Source organism: Talpa europaea (assembly GCF_964194135.1).
Source record: "Talpa europaea genome assembly, chromosome: 12".
Taxonomy (NCBI): Eukaryota; Metazoa; Chordata; class Mammalia; order Eulipotyphla; family Talpidae; genus Talpa; species Talpa europaea.
This window is the reverse complement of record NC_140079.1, coordinates 24,848,803-24,866,027: the sequence shown is the minus strand read 5'-3', so window position 1 is coordinate 24,866,027 and position 17,225 is coordinate 24,848,803. Positions and strand designations below refer to the sequence as shown.

Here is a 17,225-nt window from a genome sequence, read left to right as displayed (position 1 = left end):
CCTGGAGGAGCATATTCACCAGCACCCTACCATGCTGGCATGTGATCTGAGACTTCCAGCCTCCATAACTGTAAGAAATACATTTCTGGGCCTCTCTGGTGGCGCAAAGGGTTAAGACGCAACCTATGAAGCTATCTGCAGCCACTGCAGCACGAGTTGGATTCCTGGCCAGGGAGCTACCCACATGGCGCAGCAGATATCTTCTGTCTCACCCACTGCTCCCCTCAGCAGTGTATTTCAATCAGTCTGCCCTCTGCTCCCCACTCTGTTTCTGGTGATTCCTCTTACCCCCTACACTTCTGGCTTGTATCCTGGTTCTTGAATACATAAATAAATCTTTAAAAAAAACTGAAATACATTTCTATTGCTTATAAGCCACCCAGTCTGAGGAACTCTGTTATAGCAGCTGAAATAGACTGAGACGTGGGTGGGCATGAATTTTGGGGATACACTATCCAACTCCCTATAGTCTGCCCCCACCCCATTTGTGTCCATTCCTTGTGCAAAATACATTTATTCCATTCTAATATCTCCAGGTCTAACCCATTCCAACATTAACTCTTAACCCAAATCTCACCATGTAAATCAGGTATGGGTGAGCTTCTGAGTAAGTGTGATATATACTGGGGCAAAATTGTGATATATCCTAGGGCAAAATTCTCCATCTTGAATGCATAACACTGATCTACAGTACAGCTGGTCCAAAATGGTAGGGCAGAGGTATGGTAGACATTCCCATTTACAAAGGGAGAAAATAGAAGGGTAAAATGGAATCACTGGTTTAAAGCAAGCTCAAAAGCCAGCAGAACAAGTTCCATGAAGTTTCCAGACCCGAAAATAATCCTCTGGCTCAAAGCTCCATCTTCTGGGCCCAGAAAGTTGTTCCACACTTTTTTTGTCCATGCTTCCTTTTTCTGGAAGGATGAACTGTGCTTACAGGGAGTAACTCTATCCGCCTGTTTCCTGCCTGTGGAATTTCAGAAGTTTAACAGTCCTCCTTCATTTCATTCCATTTCAATCCCTATAAAAAGTTCAATCATATTTTTCAAGGAAATAGGACAAAACCACTTAAATTTATATGGAACTATGAAAGACTCTGGAGAGGTATAGCAAACTTGAGGAAGAAGAAACAATGGGGGCATCATGCTAACAGACTCAAACTATATTTCAAAGTGACAGGAATCAAAATAGTATGATACTGGACTAAAAATAGACACATGGATCAATGAAACAGAACTGAGAGCTCAGAAATAATCCATACATCTCTCTGTACTTATTCTATGACAAAGGGGCCATGACCATACAGTGAAGAAAGGAAAATCTCTTTAACAAATGATGTTCAGAAAACTGGACAGCCACAGATGAAAGAATGAAATTCTATCACTTCCTAAGTCCAATTCACATGAACTGGACTAAAAATTTGGATGTGAGACCCCAAACCATAAAATATATAGAAAAAAAACATAGGTGATACGTTCCAGGTATCAGTGTAAGAGTCGTCTTTTGTGATTCAACCCCAACAGCAAGGGAAATGAAAGCAAAAATAAACAAATGGAACTAAATCAAATGTACAAAGAAAGAAAATATCAATAGAATGAAAAGACAGCCCACTAAATGGGAGAAATTGTACATCAACAAATGTATGTTTTCTAGGTAACCTGATAGGTTAATATCCAAGGTCTATAAAGAAGGCATGTAATTCAACAGCAACAACAAACTAACAATGAAAAAATGATAAGAGTATCTGAATTGAGTTCTCTGAAGAGGATATACAGATGGCCAATAACCATGTGAAAAAAATATTCATTATCACTTATTATTAGGGAAATGCAACTTAAAACCACAATGAGATATCATCTCACCTATGAGAATGATTTACATAAGAAAAGATTAGCGCAGGGAGGCCCAAGGAAATGTTTGCTTTAAAAAAGCAATGATGGGGGGCCTCCCCTGGGGGCGCAGCAGGTTGAGAGCAGCACTGAGAAGCAGGCTCCATCCCCTGTGGGCCAGGCCAGGGAGCAACCCACATGGCACAGCAGGCCTCTCCTGACTTGCCTGCTGCTCCCCTCAGCAGTGTACTTTGGTGGATCTGCCTGTTCTGTTCCCCACTCTGTCTCTGGTGAATCCTCTCACCCCCCACACTTCTGGCCTGTACCCCAGCTCTTGTATGCTTAAACAAATCTTTAAAAAAAAAAAGCAATGATGGAAGAATAACTTTGTTCAGGACATTCTCATTCCAGGTGCTTATGTTATAGGACAGGGAGAGGGGCAGCCCAAACCCTGCAAACCTGCCTATTCTATGTAGGGTTCTGCCATCCGCCGCATCAACACAAAATATATGAGACTTTAATGGGAAGGAACTTTAATAAAACTAGGAAACAATACAGGAAAGGCAAAGAATCTAGTTTCTAAATCAAGCACCCAAAGTTACCCATCCCCTCGTGGGTAAAACTCCATCCAAATGGGATCGGTCCAGAGCAAGGCCCCAAAGCCTGCCACAAGTCTAAAGCATCTTCCAGTGGGGACCCTCAGAAAAGGGTCAGAAACAACCAGACAAGCCCGGAAGGAAAAGAGCAAAATCAACATCAAGATAAAAGCTGCCACTGTCACCTCCCCATGGGTCTCACCCACATCTGTGTCACCCAGTCCACAACCAAAAGACAAGCGCAGTTTCTTCACGTGTCTCTAGGCTCCATGCGCCTCCTCCAGGTCTCCTGGCTCCATCCTGCTCCTTCCTTCCTCAGTCTCCTCTGCAGCTTCTTCTCTCCCTGCTCAGCTCCACCCTCCCTTGGGTGGGGCAGGGAACCTGGAACTTTCCCCTTTCCTGGGGACCACCCTGTTACACTTAGAACATCAGTTCTTAGATTCTAGTTCCTTCAAATCCTCACAAAAATATTAAAAACAACAGAATTCATTTATTAAATGCTTATTATATGTCAGTCACTGTGGTAGGAATTTTTGGATGCTTTATATTATTTAATCTGCATAACGATTACATCCTTACCATAGATATTAGAACTCCCATTTTAAAGATGAGGAAATTGGGGCTCAGAAAGGTAATTTGCACAAGTCACCAGCTAAAAAGTGGAACAATATGGTTTAAACTCAGATATTCTATGGAAGTTATTATTGTGAGTCACATGCTTTGACATGAGGGACAGGAGATGGCTTCCAGCTAGTATCATGTCTCCAAACTTCTCCTATAGTGGGTAACAGCCAAGACTTATAAGTGCCTCTTATGTGTCTGGATGTACTTTACACGTATTAGCTCCTTTAATGCTACAACACGCCTTAGGAGTGGGTGCTATATTACTCTCATTTTACAGAGGAGGAGAGAGATATGTGGACATGAAGTCCCCCAGGTCACAGAATTGGATATAAAGTAAATTCAGTGATCTCTTAACCACCTACCTTTCTTCCACTCACCAGGGAAGAATCCTCTAATGCTAGCAGAAGGATAAAGTGACCAACTCTTCATCTTCCTCACTCATGAGCACCTTATTTCCTTGCTTCACTTTCTTCTCATGATTGAAATGTTTGTGGAATGAAGCATACATGAGCAAAGGAAAGATCCCTGCTGCTTTCAGCTGAAGTTCAGAGCTTAGCCCAGAGGTACTTCACATCTGACGCCCACAGGTTCCTCTGACTTCATCTCTAAAAGTACTTGGGATTTCCCAAACAGACATGCTCTTCCAGTGCTTCTATTGATATTTGTAGTTTTTGCACTTTTAGTAGTCAACATTCATGAATTTCAAAACTTTGCATTAACAACATCTAAGTTCAGCATTATGCATAGTAAACAAGATATTTATCTTGAAAGAGGAGTTAGTTTTTATAAGGCCCTGGGTTTCTCCCTTATTCTGGCTTCCCAATTAGCCTCTATTGTCTCAAGCCCCCTGGGCCCAAACCTTCTTGTTCACCTTTATCTGACAGGATCCAGCTTGCATCCTACATCTGTGGTTGATAAAAGTCTTCATCCATAGCTTTTGGCTTGAGGTCCAGTTGGGGTGGCAGGCATCCCTAGCTTGCCGGCCTCAGCCCCCATAGAGTAGAGTGGGCAGTCCAGAAAGTCCCAGGGGTCTTTGAGTGTGTCCGTGGGGATCCGTCTGTCCACTTAGTCAGTTACCCACCCCCCTACATTTTTATGGAGAACCCAGGGGCAGGCTCTGTGAGGCCTCCATCTTGGCAGCTACAGCCTGCACACATCTTGAAGCTCCTGAATATTCATGAGGGAAGCAGAAAGGCCAATGTTAAAGGGGAGAGAAATAGTAATCCATAAATATTAATAAAGTCAGGCCACATGTTCCGTGCAAGGCTATGAATGTGAAGAGATGACGTCTGGTTTCTGCGCGTGCCAGTTGTGCGGGTGCCCGAGCGCAGCGCGCCCCCGGGAGCCCAGGCTGGAGCGCGCAGAGGGGGCGGAGGGGACCGGGTGGAGGAGGGGAGCGGAGCCGGGCGCCCGCGGAGCTGCGGGGGGAGCGCTCCTCGCTGGCTGCTGCCGCTGCCATCGCCGCTGCGCTGCGCTCCGGCCGCTCGCCGTGGCCGGTGGATGGGGGTGTCCAGCTGAGCCCCGCGAGACGCCTCCCTCCATCAGGACCCGCACAGGTGCCGTCGCGGGGGGCGACCTTAGTCCGGACCGACCCACTGCCGTGGGTGGGGGTTGGACATGGGTGGTGAAGGAGGCCCCGCGTCCTGGGATTCTCCGGCCCGCAGGTCGGTGGGCGCCGCAGCCCCGCATCCGCCCAACCCGTCCTGTCCCGAAATTCGGATGGAAGAACCCAGAGGCGGGCGCCCTCCGGCACAGCCCGGAGTGCAAGGGACGCCGTGCCGGGGCTGGGAGATCTGGGATGATGAGGACTTCAAGCATCCTCGGAGGCTCGGTGCCCCCAGCCGAGCTGGCGTGTGTGTGTGTGTGTGTGTGTGTGTGTGTGTGTGCGCGCGCGCGTGCGAGCGCTGGGGGCTGTGGGGCCAGGGAAGGCTGCCCCAAGGTGCTGGAGCAGCCGCTGGCTGGGTATCACCTTTCGGGACCGTTATCTGGTCCAATCACTCTTACACACCCTGGAATCATCTATACCCCTAAGAACCTTACCCCCGCACTCTGCCGGTGCCACTCTGGGGTGGGGGTGCCGAGCCTTCCCCCAGCACCGGGCATTCCTGCAGTGTCAGAACCGCTGGCAGCTGCTGCAGCCGCTGGGGGCAACGATTGTTTCACCACGGAGAGGTCGGAGAAAGGACGTGTGTGGTGGTGGGGGGCGCGCTGCCCTCTTGTGGGCCCAGGGCCTCTGGAGCTCGGATGCACAACGCTTGATGGAGCCCGAGAGGGAGGCTTGATCACTATCCTCTCTTCTTTTCTTCTGACGCTGGGCAACCCCTTCCACCCCATCCCACTCCGGGTCCCGGTGTTGTTTGGCCAAAGAGCCATGGAGTGTGTGTGAGGCCTGCGCGGGCTGAGCCCAGCTTTCTTGGAGCCAGCCATTGTGCTGCTTGGAGGAGCTTTCTTTACCCCAGCTTGGGGGTGGGGAGAGGAGAGTAGAGGGGGATGTGAGATGAGGGTGAATGGAGCTGCAGGAGGAGGGGGGCGAGGGAGAAGCAGAACCACGGGCTGCTCACTTCTGTGCAAGAAATACTGTCAGAATAGGAAGCTGGCAATCATCTAGTGTACTGGGTGTTGCTGACGAGCAGAGGGAAAACGGAAGGTGGATCAGTGGAGGACAGGATTTGGGGATGGGAGGTGGCAGCATAGAATCTATTGATCTATGGGGCTGGCAATGGGAATAAGGAGGAAAAGGAATGTGGCCCCTGGAGGTGCGGACGTCCAGCCCAGCAGGGGGAGGCATGGTGAAATCTCTGCTCTACTCCACTCACTCAGCTCTGGCAGGCGGGGATGGGTAATTTGTACTGCAGCCCCAAGCTGCAGCTAATGCATCATTATGCTCTGAGAGAGGCTGGTGTGTTTCCTACTGGGTCTCTGTTAAGCTCCTCTTTTCTCTTCCAAATTATATCATCTATTGGGAGCCTAAATAAATGGAATGGGTTATACAACATTGTAAAACTGCAGTCCTGTGCTCTGTTCAGTGACAAAGGGGAAAAATTAGACACTTCTCCTGTGGTTCCTTCTTTCAGCCATTCTTCATGTATTATTTTTTTAAAAAATTGATTTTGGAAATATAGCTAAAGAGGGCAAGCTATTGCTTATATTAACCCTAGCTGTTAAGAGTTGGACATTTTGGTTGGTGGGCAAAGCCTACCCACCAATAGAGCAGAGAGAAAGAAATTGGGCTGAAGGAAGCAGTGTAGGGAACACCAGTCACAACCCAGACATCTATCTTTGAAGCCATGGTGGAGCCAGTCAGAACACCTGGCTCTCATCTCCTCTACACAGTCAGAGATCTTTCTATAAGTGCTGGATTCTGATTGTTGAATGACTTCTGATTCCCAGTGCAGGTTTTTAGGTGTAACTTCATCTCCAGCTGGTCATTCATGCAGTGCTTCTCTACCCCTGGGTAGTGAGTTGATGAAAAGAAATCAGGCTGTATTGTGGATTGTTTCAAATGATCATGTTTTTGAACTCTAGAGCTGTGATATCTATTTCTTCTTTTGAAATCTTCTAGATAAATCCATTTTTCTCTAGCACAGCCGAGGCTAGGTGCTTACTAATCTTCTTGTCAACATTCAGTCCCAGTCCTAGCTTTTGGAGGATTGTTCTCTTGTTGGATAATAGTGTAGATTATGCTATTTCAAATCAACACCCCCAATTGGGGTCCTTCCTATCTCCCCTAGAGAAGAATACAAATTTAAAGGAAGTTTGAAAATCTGGAACACCAGCTGGTTATCTTTTGTGTCTGGCCAAAATGGAACCAGAGATCCAATAGGCTTTGGCCAGGTAAACAGAAAATAGCAGAGGCACCTCAGTAAAAAAGATGACAAAATTCATTCAGCAATAGTTCTCTTATTTGATAAACACTTGAAACATCTCACATAGAATGTCACGGTTGACAGTTTTTCTTTTACCTGAAGCACTCTCACCCCACATTTTCATGTAACCAACATCCTCATTTTCCTAAAATCACTGGCATTTATTAGACACTTTGTGTATTCTGCATTGTGCTTAGTCCTTCAAAGGCTATCTCATTTACTCTATAAAATAACTATCAATGTAAATACTATTTTAAACTCCATTTAATGGATGAAAGCAGGCACAAAGAGACTGATAATTTGCCCAAAGTCTCATAGCTAAGAAGTGCTAGGACCAGTCAGAGAACCTGGAGTAGATATGAATCCTTCATCTATAAAATCTCCCATTCTCTATTGCATGCTGCAGTCTTTTCTAAAATAACATTTTTGGTGCTTAGTGATTCCTAACCTTTTTTTTTTTTTTTTTGTACTAGGGGCCCTCTTGGCAATGTGAAGAAAAGGGATCTTTCCCCAAATGTCTTAAATGCATATACTAAAATATAGTTATATTCAAAGAACTTTTGGCAGTCTATGGGCCCAGGGGAAGAACCCCTGACTTGGAATTAGTTGTGTAGTGCTGTGTAGTTGTCCAATATGGTAGCCATTAGCCACATGTGACTACTGGGCACTTGAAATGTGGCTAGTCCAACTAGAGATATAGCAGGAATGCGAAATACACACTGGATTTTGAAGACTTAACATGGAAAGGGAATGTAATGTGTTGTTAATATTTTAAAATAGGGATTAAATTAGAAATATTTTGGATATAGTGGATATAACCAAACATTATTATTAAACATTATTAAAACATTATAATTACTAAGTTAGTAGTTTATTAAAATTCACTTTCAAAGATCAATACCAACACCTTCATTTTAACAGGAATCAGGACCCATGAAGCTTGTCACTCAGCCAACCACTGGCAGGTCTGTTGACTCTGGAGCCTGTATTCTTTCCAAGATATGCTGCATTTATATCTTTTTACTTTGTTCATTATTTTTCCAAGGGCCTATCATGTTACCTTGGCGAACTGTAAATGATCAGAATATGTTTTCATGAGATAATAGCTGACTTAATCCCAGTTGGATCTGAGTGGATCCTCACCTGCAATGCCATTTGCCTCACTTATTTAGAGCTTGGGTTTTGTAGGTGGAGATGGAGAATAGCACTCCTAGGGCAGAATCCATGGTTTTTGCTGTCTGGTTCTCCTTGGGTTGTGGCTCCAGTTTAACGGTCTAACTAGTCCAATCATTACACAGACAGGAGAGAAATGCTTGCTATTATAGGGAAGGAAGCTGAATATGTAGAGAAGGGTAGATAGGCAAAAATGCTGTGCTGTCTGAAATAAAAAATGAGAAACTGTGAGTGGGGGACCAAGGTCATTTTGCAATGAGGGATCATTGATTGATTGCCTAGCCCCAGGGCAATGTGTACTCAGAGGAGGCTATGCAGAGGATGTCTGTGCCCTCAAGGAATGTAAATTGGGGAAGGGGACCTGGACCTGGATGCACACAAAGATGGATAAATCACAGTTGAAGGCAGTGCAGGAAGAGGGTCCTGTAAGAAGACGAAGTCCTGGAGCTTTTGAGAAAGAAGACTGGCCTGAATGCATCATTCCAGGTTGAGGTGCCCAAGATGGTATGGAGTTTGAGTTTGGGGCACACTGGTAGCTGGGTCTGTCTCTTATGGGATAATCCACTGTTGGGTCCATCCCTCTGGCATAAACTCTGTGTCTGAGAAAATCTCAGGTGCTTGTTTGAAAGTCTCTAGCAGTGTCCTTTGAGTCTATTATTTATTGATGAGAGTAGTAATTGCAGGTCTAGAAATCCCTACCCAAAACCCATGGGGTCAGACGTGTTTTGGAATTTAGATTATCTTAAATTTTGGAAGGCAGTAATAGAGTGGGTATTCTGCATATGATCCTTTGGAGACTGAGGTAGCAATTTCTATAATTAAAAAAAAAATATTTCAGTAGCAAAACCCACTAAATGGGATACATTAAAACATAAGTAGCTTTATATTCATGTAGCTCAGATTTAGTTGCCAAATGGGTTTAGTTCAGGTTAGGTTTTTTTTTTTTTTGTCACCAAATAAGTTACGAGAAATTTCCAATTTTCAGGATGCATGATTAATGATGTGAGCCTATGATAATAATAATAATGATAATAAAAATAACAGAAATTATATATTGAACCATATTGACATTTACTATTGCCAGACACCTTTCTAAGCGCTTTGCCTGTGCTAACTCTTTTAACTCTATGGCAACAATTTGAGATGGGTCCTGTTATTTCTGTCTTGAGAAGAATAAAAATAAACAGATTTAGTACTTGCTGAAGTCACAGCTGGTAAGGTACTGAACAGGATGAACACCAGTCTGTTCCAGGGGCTACCTACTTAACCACTGCACTTTGTTTTTTTTGGAGCAGAAAATTGAATGCAGGTGTGTCTCCAAAATTTACTTGTTTTGGATTAGTGTTATTTGCAGTGACCATGATATTTGAACTCCCAAAGTGCATGGTATTGAGGAAATGCAGAAGCAATGGATGTCAGCAGAGTAGAATCTGTTCAGTGGAGACAGAATGATGGAATATGTGATCGTGATTCCCCAGCAGAGCTGGCACTAAAACTCAGTCCAAATTCATAGCACCTTGTTTATTCCTTCTAGATAAACAACTGAAAGTTGCTGTTGTTCTATTGCTGTGCCAGAATGGAGGCGCCACTGGTGAGTTTGGACGAAGAGTTTGAGGACCTTCGGCCTTCCTGCTCAGAGGAGCCGGAGGAGAAGCCACGGTGTTTCTATGGCTCATCTCCACACCATTTAGAGGACCCCTCCCTGTCTGAGCTTGAGAATTTTTCATCTGAAATAATCAGCTTCAAGTCCATGGAGGACCTGGTGAATGAATTCGATGAGAAGCTCAATGTCTGCTTTCGGAACTACAATGCCAAGACCGAGAATCTGGCTCCAGTGAAGAACCAGTTTCAGATCCAAGAGGAGGAAGAGACTCTGCAGGATGAGGAGTAAGAAGTCTTAATATTTGGGGGTTCTGTCTTCAACCTTTTGTTTTTATATCAGTGGTAATCTACCCAAGTATTAGAAATAAGGACCAGGAAAAGAAAAGATTATCTGTGATGGGTGATTATGTCATTGGAACAGTTTGCTTCGAGGGTTATGAAAAAATCTCTAAATTTACAACCCCCCCCCCAACCTTACATACAAATGTTAATATCTGTCCACGTGAGAAAGCATACAAATGAGAGCCCAGGAAACAAAAGAGATAATGAGGCGAAGTGACTTCTGGGTATGCAGATTCCCTGTGTCACTCACAATCACCTTCTAGGGTCTTAACAGTAGTTAAGAAAGGGGATTTGAGAAAATTGCTATTTGAGGAAAGAGAAAGGGGGGTAAATTAATGAAGGGTATTTGGGGAATTTAGTAAAAATAAGAATGAATTCCCTGTGGAGATAATATATGCATCGATTATTCTTTAGGAATCACACAAGAAATGTCAAGCAATAGAATTTTGGAGCAACTGCACTTTTGGTTTCTCTTTAGGAACTTGAGTGGGAGGAGTTGCCCATAAATCAGTGGGTAAGAGGCCTGGCCTAGAGCATTGAACCTGACTGTATTTTGGGGATATTTGCTTATTTGATGACTAATGAGCCTATCTCTGTGAATGGAGGGGCTAATAGCTGTCTATTCTATTCCCCATATAAGTGTGTGGTGTGCAGTAAATGATCAAATAATATTTTTGAATGAAATGTTGAAGATTGAATGATTGGATGAGCAATAGTAGCTAGCCTTGTAGGTGCAAATAATGTATTTCTAGGCTCACACCATTTCCTTCTTTTCCTTTTAATTAATGCTAACCTGAGGGCATGATCATGGAGATCATCTGACACAAACAGTCCTGTAACTGCGGGTTATGTGTTTCAATTCCTTTTTAAGTTTCAAACTAATTCTTTTTAAGATTCTGAGCCTGTTAGTAATTGTCCAACTCTTAAAGTCAAAAAAGAATGGCTCTGGGGCTTTATTATAGAGTATTTTTCACTCTAGTTCATTGCATCAGGCAATGAACTAGAAATACAAAGGCTATGAATTCTAATTTTCATACTCTCACTAACTCGCTGTATGACCTTGGGCTAGTCACTTAACTCAAGTTGACTGCGTGGGTCTTCATCTTTGAAACCTCCAGAGCTCAATCTTGATGAAGCGGGACTAAGGACTTGCAAGAACCTAATTTCTTACCTCACCCAGACAGCCCTCTGAAAATGGCATTTTAAGATGCATCCAATTCCTTTTGCTTCCAACAAATCATTTTCCCCGTATCTACCCCATCTTGGCTCATTAAGGGTGAAGGCCCAATGAACAGGTTTTTATTCTCTTTTAGACCATTAGCAGAGGCCACTCAATGTTAATTATCATCACATGGGATTATGGGTCCTCATCTGATTTTTCTGAATTGCCTGCCTCATTGACTGTCTCAGCCAAAAGACCAAAGGTTGAAGAATTCCTTAGAGATAAAGTATGACTTGGGGGCAGTGTAGAGGGAGGAATCTGGAAGAGAGACATGAAGACACATTTTCTAAGCTTTTAGTGTACCTGAAGCTTCATAATTTAAAATAAATTTAAATTTGATTAAACACTTTGCTTTAATGTATTTTAATTAAATTTTGATTAAAATCCTTTGTTTTATGGATATCTGTCCACATATTTCAACCGTGAAATTATGGTGAGGTAAAGGAAAAAGATAATTTAATATCTCACCTGGAGGTGATTCTCCTGTGTTTAGCTCTCATGTTGTAATGAACTTGCTTAGATTTAGTAATTAGAGAGATATTTCACCCACAATTCATTGGGTAGGTTAGAACTAAATAATAGAAGTTTAAAATGTAAGCAAAGACATTCTTGGTCAATAAGTTTTTTTAAAGATGGCATAAATTATAGTGCAAATGCAGTGATTCTTTTGAAGTTTTTTTTTTTTTTTGGGGCTGTTATTACTGAAGTAAACAACTTGATTTGTCAGAGCATGGAAAGTTCTAGGTACTAAAAGAGAGTCAGATTTGAATTTATATTCCCTGTTTTTACTTTTTTTAATTTAAGCAATATTTTTTCTTTTAAAAAATATTTTTGTTATTTTATTTTCTGTTTTTAAGTTTAGAAAATATTCCAGGAATATTTTATATGTATATGTGTATGTGCATATATATGTGTGACCACCCTTTCCTTAGTCATAAAAAATTGGACCTGGACGTCAGAGTCTTTCAGGGGTCATTACAATTGGCCCCTAATGGGAGTGGACAGTCATCAGCTCACCTCCTACTTCATTAATGTTTCTCTCACAAGTATCCTGGAGACATAGGGATGTGCGAACAATGATAGCTTCCTGTTTTTAAGACAGAGTTTTGGGATAAAGTTAAAAATAAAGGGCACACAATATATAAATTCTCAACCATACTTTAAGTTGAAGACAAGTAAATACCAAATCATCAGATAGAGAAAGCTGCAGATAATGTGATTTATAGCAGCACTATTTACAATAGCTAAGCTATGGAAACAACCCAAATGGCCAAAAATAGATGACTGGATCAAGAAGATGTGGTACAGGGCCTCCTGGTGGCTCAGCAGTTGAGCGCTGGGTTGCAAAGCTGCCCGCAGCCTCTGCAGCGCTGGTTCAATCCCCAGCTGCTCCCCGGCCACCGGAGGAGGGTCCCACATGGCGGCGCGCAGACCTCTCCTGCCGCCCGCTGCTCCCCTCAGCAGTGTACTTCGGTCCTTCTGCCTGCTCTGCTCCCTGCTCTGGCTCTGGTGAATTCTCTCACCCTCCCGCGCTTCTGATTGTACCCAGTGCTTGTATAAATAAATGAATAATAAATAAATAAATAAATAAATAAATAAATCTTTAAAAAAAAAAAAAGATGTGGTACATATACACAATGAAATATTACTCAGCAATCAAAAAAGATAAACTTATGCAATTTGCAGCAACATGGATGGAGCTAGAAGAGACCATGCTCAGTGAAATAAACCAGAAAGAAAAATAAAAATACTGGATGGTCTCACTCATAGCAGGAATTTAGAAAACTGAAATAAGGAAAGTAAAGTTCTTTCTTAGGGAGTCAGTTTCCCTACTAGAAGGCAGAGATAGTATTGATTCTATTTAAGCGTTTGTCTTTTAAGCATTTGAAAGGCTCTACAAAGTTGAAAGTCATTGTTGTGCTAATAGGTCATAGTTCCTGCATATTAATTGCAAAAGGGTTCTCATGTTAACACACATCTAAATGTGGCTTTGGGCATGACTGGTCACAGATAAAGTCCAGGACAAGGGCAGTAGCCAGCCTAGAGGGGATTAAGGGACATGTTACCAAGATGGAATTCTAATAAGCCCTTTAAGCTGTCTACCATATTGTCAGAAATAATTGTGTGTGAGTGTGTGTGTGTGTGTATGTACATGTGTAGCAGGATTAATCTAGCTTTGATAGCTGTATTGCCAGTTCCAGGCCCACGTCTTTGTATGCATGCCTTGTTACAACCCATTTTATTGGGTTTGCTCATGCTCCTCTGGCATCCTTTTCCAAATCCCTGGCCCTCTATGGCGAAACATAGTTTAGTCAATTCAACAGCATCTAAGCCCAAGCTGTAAAATATGCACATGGAAGAAAGACCTTTTCTGTTATTATAGGCACTGAAGAGCAAATTGAATCCGGGTGCCATGGCAGCATAATGCTGGGAATTGAAGCAACCTGCTTAATCTTGGTTTTTGATAAAAGATAGAGTGGGTACCTTTCAAAGTCGCCTTTCCCTAAGATTAAGTAGCAGACTGCTTCTCCGGGAAGTGGAATTTTACAGTCCACCTCAGGGTACCTATTAAATGAATATATTCATTCCCAAGGATGCTGCTTATGGCAGGATAGGCTCTCTGGGGAGAAAATCCCTTCCCATTCTCTCCCTTACTGAAAGCTTTGTGTTTTTCCCCTCACCCCGGCTCCTTTTCCTATGACGGCCTGCCTGCCAGTCTGCCAGTGTTCTGCTGGGGATCTTGACAGAAAGCAGTTGTGTATCCTTTCTGCCTCTGCCATCCCAGGTTTTATAGATTGATGGAGCACCATGTCCAAAATAATGTAGTTAGAGATTTTTTTACCCAGAGCAAGCTTCTGAACTGCTGGTCTAAGTTGTAATTTGGAATGGTATGTGATTCTTATGTCTGGGCAATGCCAAAGTCAGTCGTAAAATTCAGACAGAATTGGAATAGTAAAGTGATAAAGAATGTGAGCTCTGGAGCTGTGCAGCTGGGATTCAGCAGCCCTCCCACCCCCCGCCCCCGTCATTACTGACTATGTGGACTTGGACAGGTTAATTAACTTCTTTATGATCAGCTTTTTCTCACAACTGTTTGCCTTATAGAGGTATCATGAGGAATGAATGAATTAAGCCACAGCAAGAGTTTAGAATAGTACCTGGCTTATAGTAAGTGCTCATTAAGTCATGGCTGCTGTTATTACTGTTAAATAAGCACTGAGTAAGTACAAGAAGGCCATGCAAGTGATTATAAGAGATGACGGCTGCTCTATCTTAAGTTATTTATGAAACTGAAGGGATAAAAAAGTACATCAGAGAGGAAGAAGAAAATCTGGACAAAACTTGAAAGAGAATGAGGATGGCTTGAAATCCCCAGGGGATAGAGGTTTAGAGAACTGTCACTAAAAATGTAGAATGAGAAGATGAAATTTAGACTTTGAAGGCTTGGATGAGAAAGGAAGTCACTCCCTCAATGATCTGAGAGAGTCCCAGGGTGTCCTTTTCGGGGTGGAAGCTGTTTCAAGGTCACTGGAGAATGTGCAGTCCATGAAAGCTTCCAACTTCCATCCTGCCTACGAGAGGGACAGAAGGATGCTGCTTGTTTTGGTTTTTGCTGAATTTCACTTTTCCAGGCACCTTGTGCAGGGACAAATCTGAAGGTCAGTGGCTGCATGCGTATTCACTCTCACAGCAGAGGATGCAATGCAGCGAGAAAAGGAGTAGTTGCCGGTTGATTTTCCTAGTGGTGCATGCGTGGAGTTTCTCGTCTTGGAGATAGCAAATCATATTTACCTCTTGGCTTTAGAAAGCTATTAAGATTTAGATTGAACATTAGCCTGGATTAATGAAGCTCTGAAAGTGCCTGATGCAGATTGGATTATCACCCATGGTTTAAAAGTAGGCTGAAATCCTACTGAATAGATGTCTAGGGTACACTTGAGTTCTTTTTTTTTTTTTTTTTTTGTGGGACCCTCGCACGCTGCAGAGGCTGCGGGCTGTCTCGCAGCCCAGCGCTCAACCGCTGCGCCACCAGGGGAGGCCCTATACTTGAGTTCTTAAAGGAATATGTGGATAACCCAACATTGACATTAACTTGTGTTTTGTTGAGTTCCTTTTATTTGCTTCATCTCTGATTCAGTGCATGATATAGCAGGGAAATCTCTTTGTTTATAAAGTAAGGCATCATGTATCCGTCCTGTTTTGTATCTGTGAGTAGCCCTGATCCCCCACTATTGCATGTATCCAATTCAAGTGTCTGTGCTCTGTTGTGTAGAAAACACACATGTATCTTTTCAGCATCTCACCCCTTATTTTGTTGTGTTTTGGGCTTAATCCATATGTATTCAAGGATTAAATTCTCCTTTTAAAGGCTTCTTCCTTTAATTTTTAATTTTTTATTTCCTATTATGTCTAAATACAGTGGACCTTCTTAGATCTTGATTTCCCCAGTATCACTGTTTCACCTGCACAGGCTCCAGAAGGAGATTGCATGGAGTGTGCTGTACTGATGTACTTTATATTTTTTTAAAGATTTATTTATTTATTTATACAAGAACCGGGATACAGGCCAGAAGCGCTGGAGGGTGAGAGGATTCACCAGAGACAGAGTGGGGAACAAAACAAGCAGACTGACTGAAATACACTGCTGAAGGAAGCAGCGGGCGCAACAGGAGAGGTCTGACGCTCCATGTGGGACCCTCGCTGGCCGGGATCGAACCGGCGCTGAAGAGGCTGCTGACACCTTCACAGTGCGGTGCTCAACCGCCTGTGCCACTAGGGGAGGCCCTGATTTACTTTATTTTTTTTTTTTTAAAGATTTATTTATTTATGCATACAAGAGCTAGAGTGTAGGCCAGAGGTACAGGGGATGACAGGATTCACCAGCGAGAAAGTGGGGAACAAAATAGGCGGATCTACTGAAATACACTGTTACGGGGAGCAGCAGACGAGTCAGGAGAGGTCTGCTGAGGCATGTGGGTCAGCTCCCTGACTGGGGATCCAACTCAAGCTGCAGTGGCTACAGATAACTTAACAGTGCTGAGACTTAACCCCTTGCAGTACAGGAGGCCCGGTACTAATTTACTTTAATTTCTTAGTATTGACTAATTATTCATTCCTATATATGAAAATCTGTAACTTTAGGATTTCCCTCCAACCATTACCCTACTTTCCCCCCACAAAGAAATCTTTCTGAAATAATTAGGAATTATTGAAAACCCTTTCTTATAATGTTCATGTCAGAATATTTAAAAGAACCCATCTTTCCCCACTAGAAATAAATTGTGTAGATAGAGGTGCATGTGTTGGTTCCTTTTATATATTTATCTTAGAGTGTCCTTGATGGAGACTTGGTGCCCCTGGACTCTGCATTGCTAGGGTGTAGGTTTGTGCCATCCACCCATAGGCTCACTAGAACATTTTGGGTAATAGGTAAGCGTGAACAACATTGACATTATCCACTTACCAACATTAGATGTCAGAAGTTAATTTTTCGTCCTTTAGATGGACGTTTCTTAAGTTCATTAAATGGGAACCATTTAATGAAGGATGGATTTATTTTCAGGGGCAACTTACTTATTACTGAAAGTGGTTTGATTATAGGCACTGTCACTTTTATCTCAATGGAGAGAAATTCCTCTTCTGTTGCAAACACCTTTTGCACCGAAACCCCTGGCTAGGGTCCATTCTCTCCTGGCAGTGCCTCTAATTCAGTTTCTAAGCTGCTTTTCTCCTGCATGCTGGAAGGCAGATGATCTCAGCCTGGCACACACAGAGGCCTCTCTCCTTCCCTGGCCCAGCTCTTCCTTCCTCCAGGCAGGGCCAGGCCACAGATGTGTGCTAATGAGAGCTTCTCTTTGTTTACAGGGTTTGGGATGCTCTGACAGACAATTACATCCCTTCACTCTCAGAAGACTGGAGGGACCCAAACATCGAGGCTCTGAATGGCAACAGCTCTGATACCGAGGTACCT

At 43.1% G+C, this 17,225-nt stretch overlaps 1 protein-coding gene across 1 annotated transcript in view; it reads left to right on the top strand.

Annotated features, from left to right (window-relative positions):
- Positions 1 to 4,551: 4,551 nt before the first annotated feature.
- FEZ1 (fasciculation and elongation protein zeta 1) overlaps positions 4,552 to 17,225 on the top strand; it is a 38,244-nt gene continuing 25,570 nt past the window's right edge. The window contains exons 1-3 of the mRNA XM_084249274.1: positions 4,552 to 4,605; positions 9,664 to 9,975; positions 17,120 to 17,219. Coding sequence (XP_084105400.1) covers positions 9,665 to 9,975; positions 17,120 to 17,219 — 411 coding nt within the window. The 5' untranslated portion in view covers positions 4,552 to 4,605; position 9,664. The remainder of the gene's footprint in view (positions 4,606 to 9,663; positions 9,976 to 17,119; positions 17,220 to 17,225) is intronic.